Below are 21597 nucleotides of genomic sequence, written 5' to 3' on the forward strand. Positions count from 1 at the left end.
GCTGAACTGAATATGTGAAACAGAATCCTCTAAATTTGATATAAAAAGACTATTTTACGTGCAGCTGAAGATTTTTGTTTTAAATGCTAGCCTGTGTTGTACAGAGCATGCTGAATTAAGGCAGACCATGATACTCTGACAACAGATGTAATTGTTGTGATCTGCAGAGCTTTTTTCAATATTTCTTCTTTTTTTTTTTTCTTCTATTACGCCTGTACTACTATTTCTTGCCATTTTCCTTAAAGGATATGTTTTCTTAACATCATGTTTCAGCCACAGTATCTGCAGAGTACAGCCAAATCCTTGAATTCTTTGGTTTTGCTGTACTAGCTGTTTTGAATCTACTCGAGTGGTAAACATGCCACAATAGGGGACATCACCATATATCAAGTAGCTGTGATCAGGCAGATCAGGTACCAGTAATTTTCCTAACAGCGTTCCAGTGTCAGAGATCAAGCACAGGGGATCAGATATCTGCATTACCACCATCCAGAATCAAGTGTCATGGATCAGGACTATAACTGCAAGGAATGAAGTGTCATGTGTGGCAGAGCAGGAAGCAGATACCACCCTGGACCTTAGTGATAGGGACTGTGTCTCTGTAGCTTCACCACTGGACATTGAGGATTAACACAGCAAAAGAAAAGGTGGTTAAATGATTGTTCTCTTGGGGGACCCTAATCCCTCTTTGCCAAATATTGATTTGATCATCTAGGGGTGTCTCTGGGCAAGCAATACCTGCAATACTGTGTTTGCAGTTAATAATTTCAGACACTGCTAGTCATGTGTTTGACTTATTGTTCAATATATAATTACTTATGTATTTTTTAAGGAAAACATTCTTAATGCATGTAGAGACAATGGAAAATCCAGGCATATTCCTTCATCCAAGGTGGGATAGATGACAGTCTCTAAGGTAGGCATCAGAAGTGCCTTGTACAGTATCATTCACTCCTCACCTTGACAATGATCACCTGGAGGCACAAATCTTGTTTCTGCCCTGCTTCATCTTGAGCTGGGAAATAAGGTTGCTGAATGCAAGCAGCTTTAATGTGGTTTTTTTTATGCTGATATACAGTCACAAATTAGTAGATTTTAGGGTAGGATGAGCAGCTTATAATCATGTATCCTAATTAGCTAGCATTAGTTCCTAAAGATTATGTTGTAATTATCCAGAATCCCTCAGAAAACAGCTTGTTGTCAAAATGCTGACCACTGCTCAACCAAGAAAGGAAACACCATTGTCCTCAGGAGGCACTCATGGAAAGACCTGACATGAGTAGGTTCACAGAGAACATCCAAAACTCTGGTTTGAAACTATGACACATTTTGATAGTGTTTGGTATTAAGTCCTTGGTATATGAGCCATCTGTAAATCCCATCTATTATTAGCAGGGATAAGGGAATATGCCTGGAGCCATTTAAGGAGCAGAAACAATTGGAGACGGGTGGACTTGTTATAGTTAGCATTCATATCACTGAACACCACGTTTAGAAGGTTTCCTAAGCTCATAAGACTCATCACCACTTGCAGGTGCTTCAGTTTCCAGCTAGCTTTAATATAAATGGTTTATAAACCAGAACAGAGGAGCCAGCTACAGCCATTGCATCATTACATCTTGTGTCACAGGTCTGAACCTTTGTCATTCCAACAGCTGCTGTGCTGCTGTCAACTAGTCTCCTTTGAAGCTGCTTTGACACCACCAGCATCTCTTCAGAGGTCCACAGCCTCTCAGAAAGGCATGAAACCTGATATTTCATGCACATGTAATCTCTAATGCACAGAGATTACCAGTGAAACCTTACAGGGTAGGCAGCACATGCCTGTCACTGCAAAAGCAACCACGGTTATGTCTATCGCCAGTTCTTCACCTCAAATCCAATGTGAGTCCTGTGCTGGCCTGGAAAATCAAACGAATGGGCTATTCTTATACATGTTTATTCCACAGCTATTAGATATATGCACTCAAGTTCCAGGAATTTGCAGGGTTCACAAGCAGAAGCCTACTGAGAGAGTCCCAGGATGTTAACTAGCTCCTTGCCAGCATGGCACCCAAACTGTCTTTTAGACTTGAATATTCCCATTTACAAGCACAGTTGCCCTCTTGTAGCCCAGAGTAAGGAAAACAGAAACGTGGTCAAGAAGGATGACACCCCCTATTCTTTTACAAGGACATCAGGATCTTTCGCTCCCAGATACTGTGGTTGTGGAAAAGGTATGAAAAGCCTCTTCAAATGAAATGCAACAGTACCCAACTGATCCCTTTGGGAAGGATTAATGACAAAATCAGCCCAAGCACAGTTTGCAGAAGACTGTTTTATGCTTTATCTTTCAGTGGACTGCTCTGCTGTGTTAGCTTGTTTCCAAATTTTAGCCCAAGTTACCCCACTCAGACAATCTCTCAAATACCATCCCAAAGAAAGTCTCTGAGAATTAAAGGCCAATTATAATCAGCAAAACCTGGTTCAGAAAGTCAGCAAACAAGACTTCTTTTTCAAATCCTGCACCTGATCTTCATACCTGTTTTTTCTGTTTCTCTACCTAGATATTCCCAGGAAAAGACAACTCCTATTATATGCTCATTGGCAACTCAGAATACATATACTCAAGTCACGCACATGTGAATTTACATTCACAGCAGCTGTCTGAAGCCTGATGATTTCTGATCCCTTGCGTGTCTACCACAGAGCACATTTACTTGGTATATGAAGTGTAAAAGAATGAAAATCATCTGGGAAAGGCAAGTGATTCCTGTATCATATTAACCCCAAAAAATTTCCTCCCCACCCCTATAAAACCACAGAATCCAGCTCAATTTTCATTCCTGAAGATAGCTTTCTATTTTCTACAGGGAAAGGTCATTAATGCTAAGAAACAGAATTAAAGAATGACAATCACTTGACAGCAATCAGGCTAATCTGTGCTGCCCACAATACAGAAGTCAGCGTAGGCAAAGGTGACTTCTATCAAAATTGCTATGAAGGACTCTAAAGCATGAAGGAATATTCTGCCTTGTAGAACATGGAATATCTTCTCTTCAACCCCAGTGCCATATTCCAGCATCATCAATTCCAAAAATGTACTCTTTCATGCTATTTATGAGTCTGGACTAACCAGATGGCTAATTCATTTCAGAATCAACCCTTAACACAGAACACTGAAGAAGTCAGTTTAAGTGAAATGAAAAAAGTCCTCAATGAACAGCAGATGAAAGACTTTGTAAATATATGGGAAAGCCAGGCAGGCAGATGTGAAAGGAGCTGAAAGAAATTGTGAGCATTGAGGAGACTACAGAAAATAAGATTTCTGAGGGAAGGAAGATTGGAACTGATCTAACACTATTATACCGGTAAACACATAATCAGCTGTCTCATATACATGATGGCTTCAGTATGATTATTGTCAACTACTGTCAATCCAAAAAAAAGCAAGAAGATCCTGAGAGGACAAAGAGCAGAAAGAAGAAAAATCCAAGACTTTCACAAAAATCAACAACAGAAACAAGGTACTAAACATAATAAAGAAATCTGAATGTAATAAGCTTTATAGGACTGGAACCTGCATCACCTAAACCCCCTGAAGAAGGACTTTCAGACAAAAGCGGGAGCTAGGACATTCTTCCAAAAAGGTTTTTCACCACTGGAGGTCACTGTAAACTGTAGCTGCTCTTTATGAGTAGCACAAAAGAAAAAAAATATACTGAACTCAAGTTATCTAAGCATCCACCTTTTGAGGTGAGACAGAACTAAAATATCACTTGCAGGGTATTTGGAAAATACACATTGCTAACCAGTACGGACTTCTCTTTGGTGGAGACATACTTCTTCTTGTTTCAACTTATTCCAAGCAAAGCATTTGCAGACTGCAAAGAGTTTAGACGTGTGCCTGCATATACACAGGGACCAGTTTTGAATCTGTAAGCCTGCCTCTCTCGCTGGCCTTGCAGACAAACAGTCTTCCTGAACACTGGCAGGCTAACAAGAGGTAAGGTGATGGGGACACAATGGGAGACCTACTACTGAAGCTCAAAAAAATCATGGTTTTGGAGGTTTTGGTTTGGCTTTTTTTTTTCCCTTAGAAAATGAACATAGGATTATCTGCATTAGGATCTCTAAAAGAAGACAAATGTTTGGCAATACCTCCTAGTAAAAACATAAGCCTGCTAGGCTTAAGGGTTTACATCCTGCGTAAATCATAGATCACAGTTTGTCTGAATGAGATTTTCTTTTCTCTTTCCATTGAATTCAGATAACTATTATCTTTCAAATAATTTCTAGCCCACCCCACTCAATCAGATAGCATTGCATATACACTATATGCATTACAGGTATTAAACTGGTGCTCAGACAGTAGAGGAATGTTAGTCCAAGTTCCTGCCTCCCGTATTGTAGGAGTCCTACTGATATGAATATCAGAAGGAACAGATGATGTTCACAAAACAGAGGCACTGAGTCACTTACAGGGAAAATAAGCATGAAACCACTGGGAAAGAATAAAGAAATGAGCCCAGCTAGTTCTCAGCAGGTTAAGAAAAAAATAAAAATCCAGCTTCATAAGCCAAAGAATTTACATTTCCGGGATAAAACTGAAACTCCTATTTGACCTCAATTCTGACAACGAATTAGTGGCAGCTGGAGTAGTTTTATCTGAAAAGCACATATTATTTACTGAAATTCCACTTTATGGTGGGGAAAAGGAATCATCCTAATGCAGGATATTTTATGCTCAGTGAAACACCACAGACCAACTCTTGGCTTGTGTCAACCAGAATAACTCCAAAAGAGTTTGAACTGGTTTGATCTAAATGGAGAACTTCTGTAAAAAGAGAAGCAATCTGCATCTGTGACAAATTATAGAAGAAATTAAAATGGGGCCAACCTTTCTTCACTCCTCTGGTTTATCTTTTACCTTTCTCTTTATTCTTTTGCACTCTAACCTATTTCAAGGAATCAGCAACAGAAGCCTTATTGATGGTACAGCAAAACCCTAACAAAAAACAAACCCTGTGCATTAAAGCACTATACTGGTTAAGCAAAAACTAGCTACAATGACAAGTTGACTGAACAGCAACTTCATTGCTTTGTTGTCCCATTCTCCTTTTGGTTTTATTTACACATAGAATATGAGCTTCTAGAAAGAATTTTTTACTGCGTGTATGCTCAGACAACCTCAACACATAATACCTAAGAACCCCGATTTAACAAAGCATTTCAGCACATGCTTAACTCAAAGCACGTGAATAGATTTACTGTAAGTAATGTGTAATCCACATAGTGAAGCATCTCCAGCTCACTGGAAGGTAGGAAATCCCAGCTTTCCACCTGAACAAACAGTACTTGCTTATTTACAATTATAATTGACCAACACATAGCAGTACTTTAAATGTCTTATGCAGTTCAGAAAGGTACACCTTAGTTTCATCTAGTTCTTTCTAACACTGAATGATTCTTGTGGACTACAGTGGAATACCACAAAGAGCAAAGGAAACATGCTTTTAGAGGCTGAGAAGGAAAAAAAACAAAAACCAGATAGTGAAAAGTGGCTAAACAGATACTCCAAAGCAATGTTTCGGGATGTTTTTTCTATAAAATGCTTATTTAGCATAAACCTCAGTGTTTAATTTGACATTCAAATTAATTCCTATTCCAAACTCATGCTGATAAAATTTGTATATAACACTACAGACATGCACTTCTCTTCTTCTTGACCTTCTTTGCATTGATGGAGCCCTATAAATTGTTATGATTTCCAAGCTAAAACACAAAATGCAGTTTCTAAAGTCAAATGTAAGTGAAAGCTTTTTTACTATTTTTAAGAGTCCATTTTTTTCCTTGGTGTCTGCTAAAGATTTTGGAAAACCATTCAAAGTTCCAGACACTGCATATATTAAGAGTATGATTCCAGATGCAGGAGATCCTGGGAACTATGGTAGACTTGCAGATCTGGAAATAGAGATTAAATCATTATTGCCAACTCATATTCTTTCAATTAAGCCTTCCACTGATTTTGGAGCCCCGAGATAGCTAAGAAGCCAATTTTCTCTGCCACAGTCACATGATGCTGAAATGGAGATGACTGAATAATTTCTGGGGAGGAAAAAGATGATCTCCCACATTCTTGGCAAATGTTAGCTAATAACATAAAGGTTTTCATACAACGTATGTCAGAGAACACAATTCCAGATATAAGTAACTGGTCTGATAAGGAAGACATTTCTTTCATTGCATTTCATTTTCACTGCAATTCACAGTATGCCTCAGGCCCTGGCCTGGAAGCTAGAAAGTCTGGCTCACAGCCCTGCTTCTGTCACAGATCCACTGGGTGACCTTGGGTCCTTCTTTCTATCCCTCTGAGACCCTGCTTCTCTACGTAGCTCTGTAACAGCCTGCCTGCTTAGACCATCAGGCCTGACACGACAAATGTCACTCACAGTGTCCATAAATAATCAGTAATGCAGCAAAACTTTGTATTGCCTAAGGGCATAAGGAGCAAATGCTCATTCTGAACTGGCCTCCTGACATATCTAACCATGCATGAAGTTACTACTAATGAAGCAGAGGGACAGCACAGGAATAGTGCAAAGTGGTGTCACATAAGCTTTCTTTACAAGTCGCACACTAGCCCTTTCAAATATTTTGAATCAATCTGCTGGCAATTGAGGGCAGCTAGAAAATATTTCAGAGAGATTCTTTAAGAAGATCATTAAATAAAATCTGCTTGACTTGTTAAGAATTGCGACCATGAATTCCTAGTCAATGAGTTTTATGCTTGTTCTCTGGAGTAGCTGCCTGATAAACATTTTTTAGTAAATGACTTACATTTTAACTTAGAACTTGTATTTGTTGAATAACTTTATTTGAAGATTTCTAATACAGATTGTATTATGTAGCATTATGTGTACAAGGTGTTGCCCTTACAGCAAGGAAAGAGCGAGCTGGAAATACCATGTTTAACAAAACCAGTAATTAACATGACAGAACAGGTAGTAGCTGTATCTGAAACCAGGGCAATGAAGGGAATACGCCTTCAAAAACATGGGAAATTTAAGTATTTGGATAAATCCATACCTCTGCATGTGTCTCTATTTTAACAGACAGTGAGTTATATAAAACTAAAACTGAAGCGTGTACACAACAGAATTTAAAGATACAGATCTTCGATAGAAGAGCCACAACAGGGAGACAGATCTGCCTTTTAATGGCTAGAAAATTGTCTTGAAAGGACAGCTTAGAGGATTAGAAGAAACTAAATAAAAAAAAACTCTTTATAGAAACAGAAGTTAATCGACTTAGTCAATTTGTCTGATTCATTTGTCTTAATCTTCTGAATATCTGAAGGGGGACTATAGGGATGCTGGGGAGGGACCATTCATTATGAACCGTAGTGATAGGACAAGGGGTAACAGGTTAAAACTTAAACAGGGGAAGTTTAGATTGGATATAAGGAGGAAGTTCTTTACTGTTAGGGTGGTGAGGCACTGGAATGAGTTGCCCAGCAAGCTAAATTTCCATACCATACATTTTTATTCTTACAGAATAGGTTTCTTATGTAACCATAATAAAGTCCTGTTATGAGCTGGAAGAAATAAATAGGATAAGTATAAAAAAGAGATCTAGGAAAGTTCTGCGATGGTCTCAAACCAGGGCCAATAGTCTTTGGGCAATTTCTCCAGATTTAGAACTACTAAACATGGGACTACTATGAATTTCAGAAAGACAGTAAAAAGCGTTTGGTTTGGCAAAAGCAACAAATCTCATGGTGAACAAGTCCTTCAAAATGTAATGATGATATTAAGGACTGCGGCATCATCAAAGGTCACCAGAAAATCATCCTGTGCCTTGTTGTCTTACTGACAGTAGTTAAAAGGCTGTCATTTTCTCCTACCATCTTCAACTACAGTCACTGTTGAAGAGACAAGGTCAACTGGACAGGTTTATAACTAGATAGGGTCATAGCTGAAACTAAACCTATCTGCCCACATATCTGCTCCATCACTGCTTAGTCCAGACAGGGAGTGAGGGAGATCTTGTGTTCCAGTATATCTGCTTAGCTAACCTTGAAGACAGGCAAATGTGGAAAAATACTATCTTTTCTCTTTTAAGTATCAATAACAAATTCCTTTAAGTGTATTATAACAACATCCCGTGTCTTTCTTTAGCACAAGGTCATATTATAGAGCCCCATTTTAATTTCTCTGAGGAATTTCATTTGTAAATGTCAATCAAGCACTGAAAGTACATAGTATTAAAAAAAAAAAAAAAAATCTCCACTTACATACTATACAATGCATGCTTAACAAACAGTTATGTTTTCAGTATCAGCAGTTAAGGGATTTGTTTAACTCAGGAGTGAAGAACAATTTCCAGCAAACACAGATGGACCAAACACCAAGAATTACATTGGATTGTCCATGTAAGGGGAGAAATGAAGATCCTCAGCCCCTCAAAACATTCATTATACGTGAGGTTTCCGTTCGAGGTGAGAGAAATGTGACCTCTCCTATGCAATTGCCCTTGTTTGGAATCCTCATGCTGCACTCAGCACTGGAAAGTCACTTTTACTGCACCGTGACTTCTGCTAAACATGTCCACTAGACATTTCACAAGGGTGCCAGAACAGAAAGGTCACAGAGTCAGTCTGGATGTATCTCCCTGCACCTCCGTGTGTATTACAAATTGGCTGGGTAGGTAAGCTGTAACAAGACACCTCTGAATGATCATGACCGAAAGAATTCCTTGTTAAGCCATGAATCTAAGGTCAGAGAGGAGCTTTTAAGGGAAGACAGACAAGGTTCAATATTTTTTTACACCAAAATAAATACCTATGCCTTTGTTGTATCAAAACTGACATGATTATCATGTTTCAACAGTCACATATTCTGAAGGTTATGCTTAACCCCTCACCACAGTATTCATAGGATCTAAATGAAAACCAAAGAGAATGAACTGCAGGAGGAAGGAGTGAATTTATGTAAATGACACCAGAAAAATAAAGAAAACATCAAGAAGCTGCTAGAGATTTTTGAAATTTTAGAACCTGGACCAAATGGTGTGTAGGACCTTTGTAAAGTAATCAGCATTCATGAAATGGCTGAGATCCACCAGTCTGAGGATTTGGAGGCATGCCTTCACTCAGATCTCAGCATATAGGTATGTAAAGAGGATACTAGACAGTCAGCAATTTCATTTCCATATTACAGATGTCTTTGTACAGATGTCACCAACTGAGAGCATGACCTGAGGAGACCCTTCATCCATCTCTATACCCTTTTCTCATTTTACTTCTCCCTTATCACTCCAGCCATGTGTCCAAACCTTCACAGGTATGAGAGGCACAGGACACACACATATCAGCATGCAGAGAAACAAGGGAGCTCTAGGAACAGTTTACCTGCAGTTGACAACAATACTTTTCTAGAAAGAGAGGGGAAAGGATGTGTCTGAAGCAGACATGCCATGGGGTTCTGAGATGACACAGCAGTCTTGGTCTGAGGCATTGGCTCATTTCCTCCCAAAGATAAGGATTCATACCATCCAGGAGTCCCTGCACAAGCACAGCCCTACTGCCAGTCCCTGGCAAGGACACTTGTCCTGCTCTTGAAATATTTCTGAGTACATGACAGCTTTCAATGTATGAGGATTTATGAGCTAGCCTGGGAAACTTGCACTTCATGAGAGACCTTTTAACTCAAAAGAATGAACGTAACTTACACGCAGAGCAATAAAAACCCAAATGTCTGACAGATGTTACCACTTCACATTTCCAAAGTGGGTTCATGATGAGTGCAAGAAAACTGGCAAAGAGCTCTGACTGCCACTGACCTATGAAAAATTCAGGAAAATAAATACTTTAATGCAGATAAGGACTAGAAGGCTATCTCTGGTAGTCTCAGCACAGGGTATTTTAGAATCTGTTTTCTTTGCAATGCAATGGTTATAGTTCTCTTGCTAACAAACAAAATTTGATACACTGGCCTTAGGTCTTAAAAACTGGAAAATAAATTGACAGTAGCAAAATAGTAGAAGTGCAAAATAAAAATAGGATATTGGAATGAAATAAACTCTTTTTGCCTTAAAAACTACAATTCACTCAAGAAAAAAAAAAAGCAAAATCTTAGTGAGCTAGGCATAAATTAAAACTGGACCTTTTTTCCATCTTGTCTGTGAGTGCAGTAACAGCTTCAGACTGCATCAGAGACAAAATGCAAACCACCAAACATAGAGCTGATTTTTTTATTTGTCAGTGAAACTACAGACATCACCTTCTATAAAGAACAGAGTGCTAGCATGTTTTTCTACATATTTATTGCTTATATTCTCTTTACCATTCTTTGACTCTCTTGTGTGAAATGCACACTTCTACACTGTTAGCAGTTTCAGTAATTGAATGTGACTGAAGTTCAGATTCAACACAGCTGCATATCAGGGATAACATTCTCCTTGACAGAATGGTAGTGAACAGTTAGCTCTTCATCTTCAAGCTGGCTGAAGAATGCGCTTAACTGACACTACCGAATGAATTAACAACATGTATAAAGACATTTCTAACATGTTTTTACTTTCTGAGTGTCCCTTTGTTTTTTCCTTTCTTTATAATTATCCATGCATATATGTCATTGAAGAAGAATCAGTATAAATGGAAACAGCATCAAAAATCTTACCAAATCTGGCTGGTATGCTTTTACTAAAAAAAAAAAAAAAAATTAGAACAGATTTCTGAGAGAACAATTTTTCTGATGGATTAGAGGATATTCATATAATGATCTTCTTAGGTCATCATGTAAGAGTATTCAAAGAATTCTATACTGTTTTCTTTTATTTCTTTATGAATCTTATTAATCTTGAGTTCTGCAAGTTCCTCACAATGTGTGAAAAATTCTAATATATATTCGCACACTAGCTCATGGCTCTTTTGGCTAATAGAACTAGAACAATATGCAAGTGTAACGTTGCAGATTTTTCAGATCTCAAACCGTTGACATTAAATCAGTTTTGAGATTCTGTCTGTGGATCTCTTCATAGAAAGAAAGAAAAATCTCATTTTCAGCAAAAAATAAAATCCTAAGCATTCTGGGAATCTACATCCTTGGTGTTACTTTATAATAAGTGTCTTCCTTTCTGCCCTTCTAAACTCACATATTTCTTTTGTTCCCAGTTGAGAACTCTCCTAAAAACTCTTCAGTTAAAACATGATGGGTAATCACTGCACTGTATTACTTTCTGGAAAATTACAGCAAGCATATATAGTATTTTTGGCTGCAACATCCAGTGACATAATAACTAGTGACAGGACTTCTTTGGAGAGATAATGCTACGTTCACTTGATGACAGCAGGAAAATAACGGGCCTTACTGGGGATTTCCTAGTCCCACAACAAGAATGACTGGCAACCTTGTTTCCACTGTGGCCAAAGAGGGTAACCTTGACGGAGTCCCTTGTACATCACCCAGCAGAGGTCACTAGAGGATGCAACATCATGTTTTTAGGCAAGACAAAGCACTCCAACAGCAAGAGGAGATATGCACCATCCTGAAAAGCACATCGGCTGACTCAGATTTACTGCCGGACAGGTTCTTGTAAAAGAGAGGAATACATGCCGCTCCGTGAAAGAACATATACGTTTAACTGGCTACATTCGACCACAAGCAGCATTCATCCAGTTAGACAATATCGATACTGATCTGTGAAATGTATCTATCAAAAGAATATCTACTACCTGTGCATTTCCAGATGCAGGGATCTCTTTCTTTCTTCCACTGCTTAACACAGTCCAAAAGGTGTGCCAGAGATACGAAGCCAAAAAACAGAAACTACCTGCAATCCAGGCAGCATTTCTTTGAAGGGCTAGATCCATCCTTTTATTTTTAATCAACTAGTTAACTTGGTTCTCCTGCTCTAGCAGATACAATTTGGCAGGCACACTCAAAACCCTCCCCAGCTCTGTAAGTACCACCTAACTAGACAAGGCTTGAACACCCAGCGGGATCCCTTCTCACACTCCAACACATTCCCTGAACCTATAAGGAAAAGAAACGATGGCCTTCTGACAAACGTGAAACAGGTGCAGGATCTACAGGAGATATGTACTGCACGGACTTGAAAGGCAATTACTCTGACATCCCAGAACTTCTCAAATGAAAGCAAACTGTTAGCTCAGTCCCTCTGTTACCAGCTGAGGCCACTGGTTGTCTTTTTTCTTCCCATTTAATATGCAAGAAATGGGAAAATAAAAATTACCCCAAAAGCAAAAAAGACAATCACTTAAAATGTGTCATGGTGCACACAGAGAGAAAGGTTGGTTTGAAATGCCATGGCTTTCCTGTCTACAGTCCCTTCTGTTCCTGTGCCTGCACTCTACATTGCTCCCATACCCAAACCACTGCCATGCAGAAAGCAAGTCCTAGCTGTTCCCCCGTCTCATATCCAGTATCTGCTCACCTGCCAGCTATCAAGTCCTTGATTGAAAGGATGGAAGTACCACATAGATGTGAGACTTCCAATATCATCAGTATATTTTTCTTCTCCTAGAATTTCCAGAAACAGATAGATGGCTCCTGCTGTATTTTTCCAAGCAATTCAATGTGATGCAAATTCTGCATGGAAAATTTCAGCTTGAGCAGCCAAAACCTGGAAAATATTTAAATAACTGAAAACAGGGCCTTTAAATTAGAAATGGCAAGCCACTTTAATAAAAAATCCTTCTACAAGCTCCACTATAAGTGAGTTAAAAAACTAAAAATTTGAGGAACAAAGTGTGTCATGGTATATTGTCTAATATACAGAGATGTATGTATGAGGATTGTGAAGGACCACTATGTAAGGTTGTAGGTCTATATATAAAGAAGGAATCCTTATATATAAGGGTTATACATATTCTGTCATTATAAAAGAGGAAGCAGTAAAAAGAAATTGTATCATTTATTCTCCACTTGTGTATTTATCTGATCAGAGGTGAATAAGCAAAGAATTTAAAACACTCCCTCTCACTCTGGAGAAATGTAAGTACCAGAAATCTTAAGAACTAAAAATTCACAAATTAAACTACAAAAATCATTACATCATTTGAAACAAAATCACTCTCAAGTCACGTTTTAAGTATTATGTAGTTGTTAATGTTGGAGAGGGTGGGCTTATTGTGTTTTTTTTTCAGTCAGGAAACTATACTTCTCTTTTTCTTTGTGAGAAAGACATATATATTCCAAGCATGGAAACCTGGGAGAATTAAGTAAAACAGAGCTGCCTGAAATCATGCCACATGACAACAGATTGCCATGAACTTGGAACCTGAAGAATGCAGTGCAGAAGGATATTCTGCAAAGCTACGACAGGCTGAGGCCGGCAACACGATGCCTGATGACAACATTTCAAGAGAGCTGAAAAAGAGGTTGGTTAAAAAAAAAACTGGGCCCAAACCTGGCTGAAGTCAACTCATACTTTTCTGCCCATAACAAGCCAAAATTTAGACACAGTGCTTCGACTTCAAGGCTGAAGAAAGCCTTGAGGGTTTTGATCGTTCATTTTGAAGTCTTCATTAGTTAAGGAGTCTCACTGCAAACGCAGAGAATCCCTTGCAGGATTTTGTTAAACAGCTGCTCTTGATTAAATTTTTAGAACAAGAAATAGGTTTCTGTCAAAATACTTAGATCAATATCTTGAACATTGTTTGGGAGAATAGGAAAGTTATTTTTGGTTAATTATGCAACAGTGATAATGTTTTAACCTGTTGAAAATACTGTCATGACTCTGGCCTCCCCTTGAAAAAGGAACTTGCAAAGGTATTGTTACCACCATGATCATTATCAACACAGGCTGCAGAGAAAGGAATTGCTAGAAGAACTGCGCGCAAAGGAGACAAGGCTGATCACATTCTAACTGGAGACGAGGAAATAGTGAACAATTACCTATCCCCAGGCCGAGCTTAACTGAACATCAAATACCGAGTATATCCAATATCCAATAGTTCCAGATGGGCTATGTATTTTATAATTGATCCTTAAACTGCTTTCAGAATATCACCAAAGGGATACTTTTGCATGGAAAATTGTATTTCCAACTCACGAATCAAAATACCAATAAGAAATATTTTTTCACCTTAAAAAAAAAATAATAAAAAATTAGGGAAACTAATACCTGTCCTGAACTAAATTGTCTCCAGCTGTCTCCAGAACTTAAAAATTAATTGGCATACCAAATATCTATTCAAATAAAACTAGCTAGTGGGAGGTTTAATACTCATTAAAAGAGCAGGACAGAAGCCCTGAAACACAGGTGTAAGGGAAGAGTAGCTCTGCTTCTTGCCACTTCTGTCCTTTCAAGGAGGGCTGCAAGGGCAGTAGAGCTACTGGAGGTTATTGCTTATAAAATAGTAAGCTGCAAATAACAAAGTCACATTTTTAGCAAATATTAGGATTTGCATTTATGTCTAATAATGGGAAAAACTCGATTCTGTACATAAGACTGTGATTTAACTAATTTAATACATCTCAGCTTATGAACTGAACTGCAGTAAATTAGCAGAGTACAACTCTGCAAATGTAAGCTAAAATCATAGTAAAAGAAGCATTTAAAGCAATGAGCTTTACCAGTGGCTTTTCTTTCCATTTTGCAGCAGACTGAATCTGAGCTCCAGCTAAAGGTCATTTGCAATGCTTACTCCTCCAAATGAAAGCTTGCTCATGTACAGGCACAGCGAGCATCTCTACTGTCACAGCATATCGCCCAAAAGAACGTACTGGCACCACATAGCAAATAAGGAAAAAAGATGGGCAGTAAGCCAGGGTAATGGCAATTTGCCTTGTAGATGCAAAATGGTAAGATCTAGAAACCCTATGGTTACACTATCAACTAGTAATAGCTTCAACCACAGGAACTACAGTTGTAGCTGTAGCTCACTAGGTTGTGAGAACTTTAAGAACAGTGGCATTATGTTTACAGGGTGGTCTTCCAGAGTTCAGAAAGCTTTGAAACTTTGCTTAGGACAAGATTTTTCAAATGTTCATTCAATTTTGATCTCCTGAAAAAGTGGTCATATAATTATTATCCAACATGAGTGGGTTACTTTTGTTATTAACTAAGTAAACAGGAGCCTAGGAGCTTCTATAGTTCTGAACATTGCTAACTGAAAAAAATCAAGCTGCACACATCTGAATCATGGAACCAGGGTTTAAAAACAAGTCACTGACTGCGAGGAAGACAACTTTACAGCATTTAAAACTGAACAGTCATTTTGGAGAGGGAGTTTGTGTCCTAATTTCAACAGCAATTCAAAATCAAACAATCTGAATTGCATTCTCACACCCATCATTAACCAGGTAAGAGCCAGAAGGAAAAGACTGCGGGTGTGCTGACCAACAGCATGCAGCTTTAGCTGAGCCACCAGAAGCAGTCGAGGTGGGGAATGTGGAGCTCACTGGGAGGTAATACAGCTGGGCAAATTGTGTGGAGTTTCACTATCAATTTACCTTTGCATAAACTGGTGCTATTGTCAGAAGAGGTAGTTTCACCTTCTCATACCTGCTTGTTCCTACCCTGTGCCATCCCATCCCTTGGACCAGCACAGTGCAACAGGTCAGGACAGAGCTGGATTTTGATTCCTTTTTTAATTTGTTTCTCACACATGAAAACCATTCCTATAAAACAGAACATCTTTCACTTGTTCATGTATAATCTGAAGCAAAATTTCATGTTTGTTCCTGAAGACAGAACTTACCCGAGATACAAAGGCACGTGCTGCCAACTATACAAAAGAGGGGCAAGAGGACATTCTGAACAAAACACATGCAACACAGGGAAAAAGCAGTTTTATCACGAGTTATTTCGACACGCTGTCTCCAAGAGCAAAGTGGTCGTGGTGGAGAGCTGGTGTGGCAAAGAGCGCCATCTAGAGGACAGAGGCACCCCAGCTTCTTGACAGTACCAAGACGTAAATTAATTACACTGTAAAGTCATTATCCGTCATTGATTGTCAGCAATTGCTGGGTTTGCTTTCCATAGTTGTATTTTAATGGCTCTGAAAGACATTTTTCGTTGTCGTTTAGATTAGATTTTTGGTTTTTTTTACAGAATATACTGTGCTGAAAGATGAAAAATCTTTTACTTATTTTATGAAAAAATATATCTAGAAAACTTTTTTGAGGAAGGGGATAATCTTCTTCTTTAATTATAATTAGTTAGTTTCAGACAGCATTATTTCTTCCAACAAGTACACACTTTGACTGCTTTCTCTTAGATAGTCCCTTCAGTTGTAGCCCACTCTCACTGAAGTAAATAGATGTTTTGTCACTGCTTTCAAAGGAAGCAGGACTTCATCCACAGAAATTACATACGTATGCCCACAAGCATACACATGTAAACACTTACAGCTAAGCAAAGTTTACTGCATTTTCTGCCAGCACAATTTCCTTTCCTTCCTTTCCCGATTGTACAATAAAACTGCTTGTCAGGGAAGCAGACCAAGCTGAGGTTTTTCAAAGGAAGGTCTTGGTTTTCCTTTCATAAACATTAACAGCACAGTTAGGGCCCGATTCTGTATCTCACTGAGCAATTCCTAAAAACCTTGTGTGAAAGTTAGGTTCCAAAAAACTTAGTAGAAATATAACTGACTTTTATGCATCTGGAAACTTCATTCCAGCGAGGTATGTTACCAGAGTTCAATGGGACTGGCTTTCACCTCTGAAGTCTTGCCTCCAGGAGACTGATGAGCTAAAATGGGAATACAGAGCTATTTCTCTAGCTTGCAACTAGCCACCAGCTGTGTGTCTTCCAAGTGTATTCCTTTCTCTCCTCCTGTGCCTCCAGATTCTCCCTGGCTTTTCTTACCAGACTCTTTAACAAAGAGCCAATTCCAACCATTAGACTGAAGAAACAAACATCAAGAAAATGGGTTAGAGATTTTGCAGCAAAAGTAGGGGGAATCCCACGACCTCAGCTACTATCTTCAATTCATCACCAAACTGATACACATTAACACAAAAGCAAAGCAGCTCTCATAGCCTTTTCCCTGACCCTAAAGAGACAAAATTCAGAGGAAGAGAGCTACTTGACAGCAACAACAGTTTTTACTTTCTTACCTGTGCAAATTGTGACTTTCGCGCTGGAAGAAAACTATCTTAAAAGAGCTAGTAATGCCCTCCAAACCTCAACCACCCAGATTTATCTATTTTTAATTCTCATTTTCATTGTAACACTAAAGGAAACTCTAAATTTGACATGTCCCACTTAGATGAGACATGTTATGCTCAGTTTGTTTTAATATATAGATTGTTTTATCTACCCTGTAAATGTTGTAGTAGGTTGCTGGAATAATTCTGTACAAAAGTGACCCAGCAGTTTTAAGAAATACCAAAAGTTCAGCTTCCTCAGCTGTGAATAGAAATGAAAACATCATGAAATTTACTTTATACTAATGCTCCATGGTATCATCTGAACACAAAAATTCAGAATACTTGAAGAACTGCTTTACTATATCAGTACAAATAGCCACAGCACCAATTTTTCAAGTCTTTTACTGAATTGCAGTCTAAAGTTAATGTACCATTGCCCTATTGCAACCAGATTTTCTCAGTTCTTATCTAAATGATGTGTCAATAAAAATACTGGATCCTCAAGACTCTCCCATAGAAAAAGCATAATACAAGAAGATGTGTTGCTATTTCTAAACATATTTTGGCTGATGACAGGGTGATTTCCCTGCCAGACACCATACTGTGGTGCCCAGCACTGTTCTCACTGGATACAGGTGTAGCACAGACAACACTTAGCCCTGCAAGCATGGCACACAGCACATAACCATGTACTTCTCCCCAGTTAATGAGGAGCAAAGGACAAAGCTGCCTGACTACCTCTGGGAAATATGCTCTTTCCATGGGATTCATTCAGTCCTCACTAACTCCAGAGCTGTTAGGACTAATGTTTTCAAAACATGAATCCAACAAAATTCGTATTTACCTTCTTATTTTGAAGAGCTGCAGAACCACACAACTCCTTCAAAATGTCTGAATATAAGTCCAGCTATAAATAAACCCCCAGAATAAAAGCACATGTGCTTGGTTTTATGAATCCAAAAGATTAAAAGATGCTGACCAGTCTCTCACAGCTGCAACACATTTTCACAGACGATAATGAAAAATTTAACTCTACTGGGAAACACACATAGTAAGCTCTTTAAGTAGCATAAAGAAGAAAGGGGCAGTGTTTTGGGAAGACAAAACTAATCATGCAAATAGTTACCTTTTCATCTTCTGATCCAGGATCTGATTCAGTGACTTTTTCTTCCTGGAAGCTAGTTCTCTCCATTTTTTCCATGCTCTGAAAAAAGGCTGTTTTTTCCAGTCGGTTTCTGTTGTATCGTGTATTGATCTCTTCCAGCCTGTTGATCTTGAGTAGCTTCATACTGTGCCCAGTTAATGTACTTTCTGTTTTCCTCTCTACCTTAGATGCGTAAACCAGTGAACACTCATAACTTCTGATTTCTCCTCCTTCTTGGCTGTACAAAAGAAAGACAAATATGAGGTAGCAGTGTTATTTATGCAATTTAGCTTAGAAAACCGCTGTGGTTGCTCTAATTTGTATTTCAACCGTCCTTCCTTATACTTTCTGAACAAATACCCAAATACAGAGTTAACAGCACCAGCTGTTCACAGATGCTGTTTTACCTACTCACCTACGTTCAACACTACATAATTCTAGCAGGCTACAAGCCAAATTTAATTTAATTCGTTCACTGAAACCTTTTAGCTCTATCAAATCGATACATATTGCTGTAGCTTGCAGACCTTGCTCATGGATCAAGCCCCACTTTTTAACCACTTCAGTGGTTGTCTGTTGCTCAATGTGTTCTCCTTCCCTCTGATGCAGTTGGAACTGTGAGTTGACACGAGGACCACGTTATTAAGTCCACTAAGACTTTTTATATTAAACAAAGTGGTTTAGGCCTGAACACAAGCCCTTCCCTCTCTTCCCACTATCCTATACCACAGGGATAGGTAATGGCCAAAATGGTGATTATTTTGGGTCCTCTGTTAAAGGCTGCAAAAGACTGAAGCCTCCAGGTGGGTTCCTTCCTACTGTAGGCCTTCACTGTGTGCCTACTACGTTTATGATGTAGAATTGTCAAGGCTTGTCTAATGGTAAGATTGTCTAGAAAATTATTGCAAGTCAAGCTGTTAGTTTGGATTAATTCTCTGTAGAAGGGCTTTTATTCTATAGCAATGTGTATTCCCCTGCCCAAGTAACCACTTGGTTACACTTGGAAAAGTCCTTTTGCACAACTAATTTTAAAAGAGAAACTACTCTAAAATTTCACTTAACAACTCTGTGTAGACCCAGGAAATAGAGGACAAAAATATTTTTATTGTTACTGCAACCCTTCCTTCACAGTACTGGAAACCCTGCTACAAAAGCATGGTGCTAATGCTTCAGCTGCATAAAGCCGAATCTGGTCAATTTCATTACACAGCTCTTGTTTTTCATTTTAACTTGCATAAATACCATAAACTATATGGTTTAATTAAGAATGTATATACAGCCTTACAGTCATTAGCAGCACAGAGAAACAGCTTTCAGTGTACAACCAGAGACCCAATTAAATCAGTTATTTTTACCTGAACACCTTCCAACAGAAAATGCTCCTGTGTTTTGACCCCACATCTGTGTGCACATGTAACAGATTAGACGTATACCTACATCAGCTAACTGCACTGCCCATAGTTAGCCCTCCAAACTCTTCCTACATGCCATCACATGTGATACAGGAGGTGACTTGCTAGTGGTGATGTTTATAGATGATGGACAGCAAAAGACAGTGCAACCCTGCTGCCTGCAAATGAGCCTTCCAGAAGGATTCCTGATACCACGTTAGTTTAGCCCTAGAGCATGCTTTTAATATGAAAGGCAGAGACACCAGCATGGGACAGAAGACATTCATCATGTGGAGAAGTCATGCACCTGGTATGTTAAAATGCCAGGTTTGCTGCTTCCATCCTCAACCACCAGCTTTCATGCTCTGACATCCCTTCCCATTCCCTTCAGGTGAAAAGACACAAGATTTTCTTCCCATTTCTCAAGAGCAGGTTCTTGAGATTTCCTAAATATACTGACAATTGCAGGTGACATACCACAAGAGCTCAGTCTAACCTTTCAACCATTATTCTACAGATCCTTTGACCTACTCCACACCAAGGGGTGACTCCAAAGCTGTCAGAAAAAAACAGGTGATGTTTCCAGATGGCTGCCCGCTGTGTCCATGACTCCAGCTACCCAAATCTCACAGGGTTTTAGAGCAACCTGGCTCTAAAAGCTACTTCTGGCCTGGCATGACTGCAATCAAGGAAAGTTGATTCAGGCTTTCCATAACTCTTCAAAGAGCACTTCATCCTCTAGGTTATGATCACCAAATGCGGTCATCCATCTAAGGAGAATGACATGTCCTACTGAAAGGACACGTTGTTCCTTCAAGCTGACCAACAGGTCAGTTATCTGGGAAAATATTAATGGGATTAAAAGCCTGAAGGTATTACTGGGCTCTGTTACCAAGCACAGACAAGGACTGAGTCCAAACATGACTGCCCTCTCCCCCATCATTACCTTAATATATCCCTGAAACAATAAGCTAAACAACAAGAAACTTTCTGAGGTACACACAGCAAAATCTGTTTGCAAGTGCCTCCTCCACAGTCGCAGAGAAGCAAACCCACCCTGGTCATGTGCCACTGAGTAATGGGAAGCTATGGCCTTCTACCTTATTAAAAGGAAAAAAAAAAAAAAGTTCAAATGGGTGTTGAGCTCTGTTTTCCCCAAAGGTGGGTGAAAACCTTCCCCCAGCATTTAGATTCCCCAGCTCTGGCCTGGGACATGCTTTCTTCTGGGCCGTCTTCAGCAAGCCAATCTCTCTCTTTAAGCAAAATAGCTTGCTTCACGAAGTACATTTGCACTTACATGCTCAGAAACCAGAGACACATCATAAAACACAGGAACTTGCTCAGCTGTATGCACAAGCGATACATACCTACAGTCCTACTGCTTTTGCTACCCAAGAGCAGGAAAAATATATATTTTTGCACAATAAAAATATAAAGTAACAAGATTTGTACAATCATAGAATCATAGAATCATAGAATAGTTAGGGTTGGAAAGGACCTCAAGATCATCTAGTTCCAACCCCCCTGCCATGGCCAGGGACACCTCACATTAAACCATCCCACACAAGGCTTCATCCAACCTGGCCTTGAACACTGCCAGGGATGGAGTACTCACAACCCCCCAAAAAATAAACAATGCAGTAAATATTTATAAAACTGGTCAGAAATGAAAACAGGCAGGCAAATAGTTATCAGCCAAAAAGAAGAACCTATATATAACCCCTTTTTCTTTCATCACCCATTTTTCGACCATAACCCTTCACAGCCAGAACTAGGTTTACATGACAGGCTGTAAAACTCTTCACACAAAGTTTGGTCCTTTGGACTCCATCTTCACTTCAAATAAAAACTTTCTTTCTGACCCGTTGGCCATTCGCAAAACAGCCGTTTTCAAAATTCAAGCCTGGGGACAAGTACCGTTAGCCAGTCGACAGACTTGTTTACCTCCTAATACATCTTG

General features: G+C 39.0%; 1 protein-coding gene across 2 annotated transcripts in view; it reads right to left on the minus strand.

Annotated features, from left to right (window-relative positions):
• Window positions 1–21597, minus strand: part of MYLK4 (myosin light chain kinase family member 4) — a 79787-nt gene that overhangs the window by 46507 nt on the left and 11683 nt on the right. For both annotated transcript variants that reach the window (XM_065667474.1, XM_065667472.1), the window contains exon 2: window positions 18229–18484. In XM_065667474.1, the coding sequence (XP_065523546.1) occupies window positions 18229–18484 (256 nt within the window). The remainder of the gene's footprint in view (window positions 1–18228; window positions 18485–21597) is intronic.

The sequence above is a fragment of the Lathamus discolor genome, chromosome 2, assembly GCF_037157495.1.
Source record: "Lathamus discolor isolate bLatDis1 chromosome 2, bLatDis1.hap1, whole genome shotgun sequence".
Lineage (NCBI taxonomy): Eukaryota > Metazoa > Chordata > Aves > Psittaciformes > Psittacidae > Lathamus > Lathamus discolor.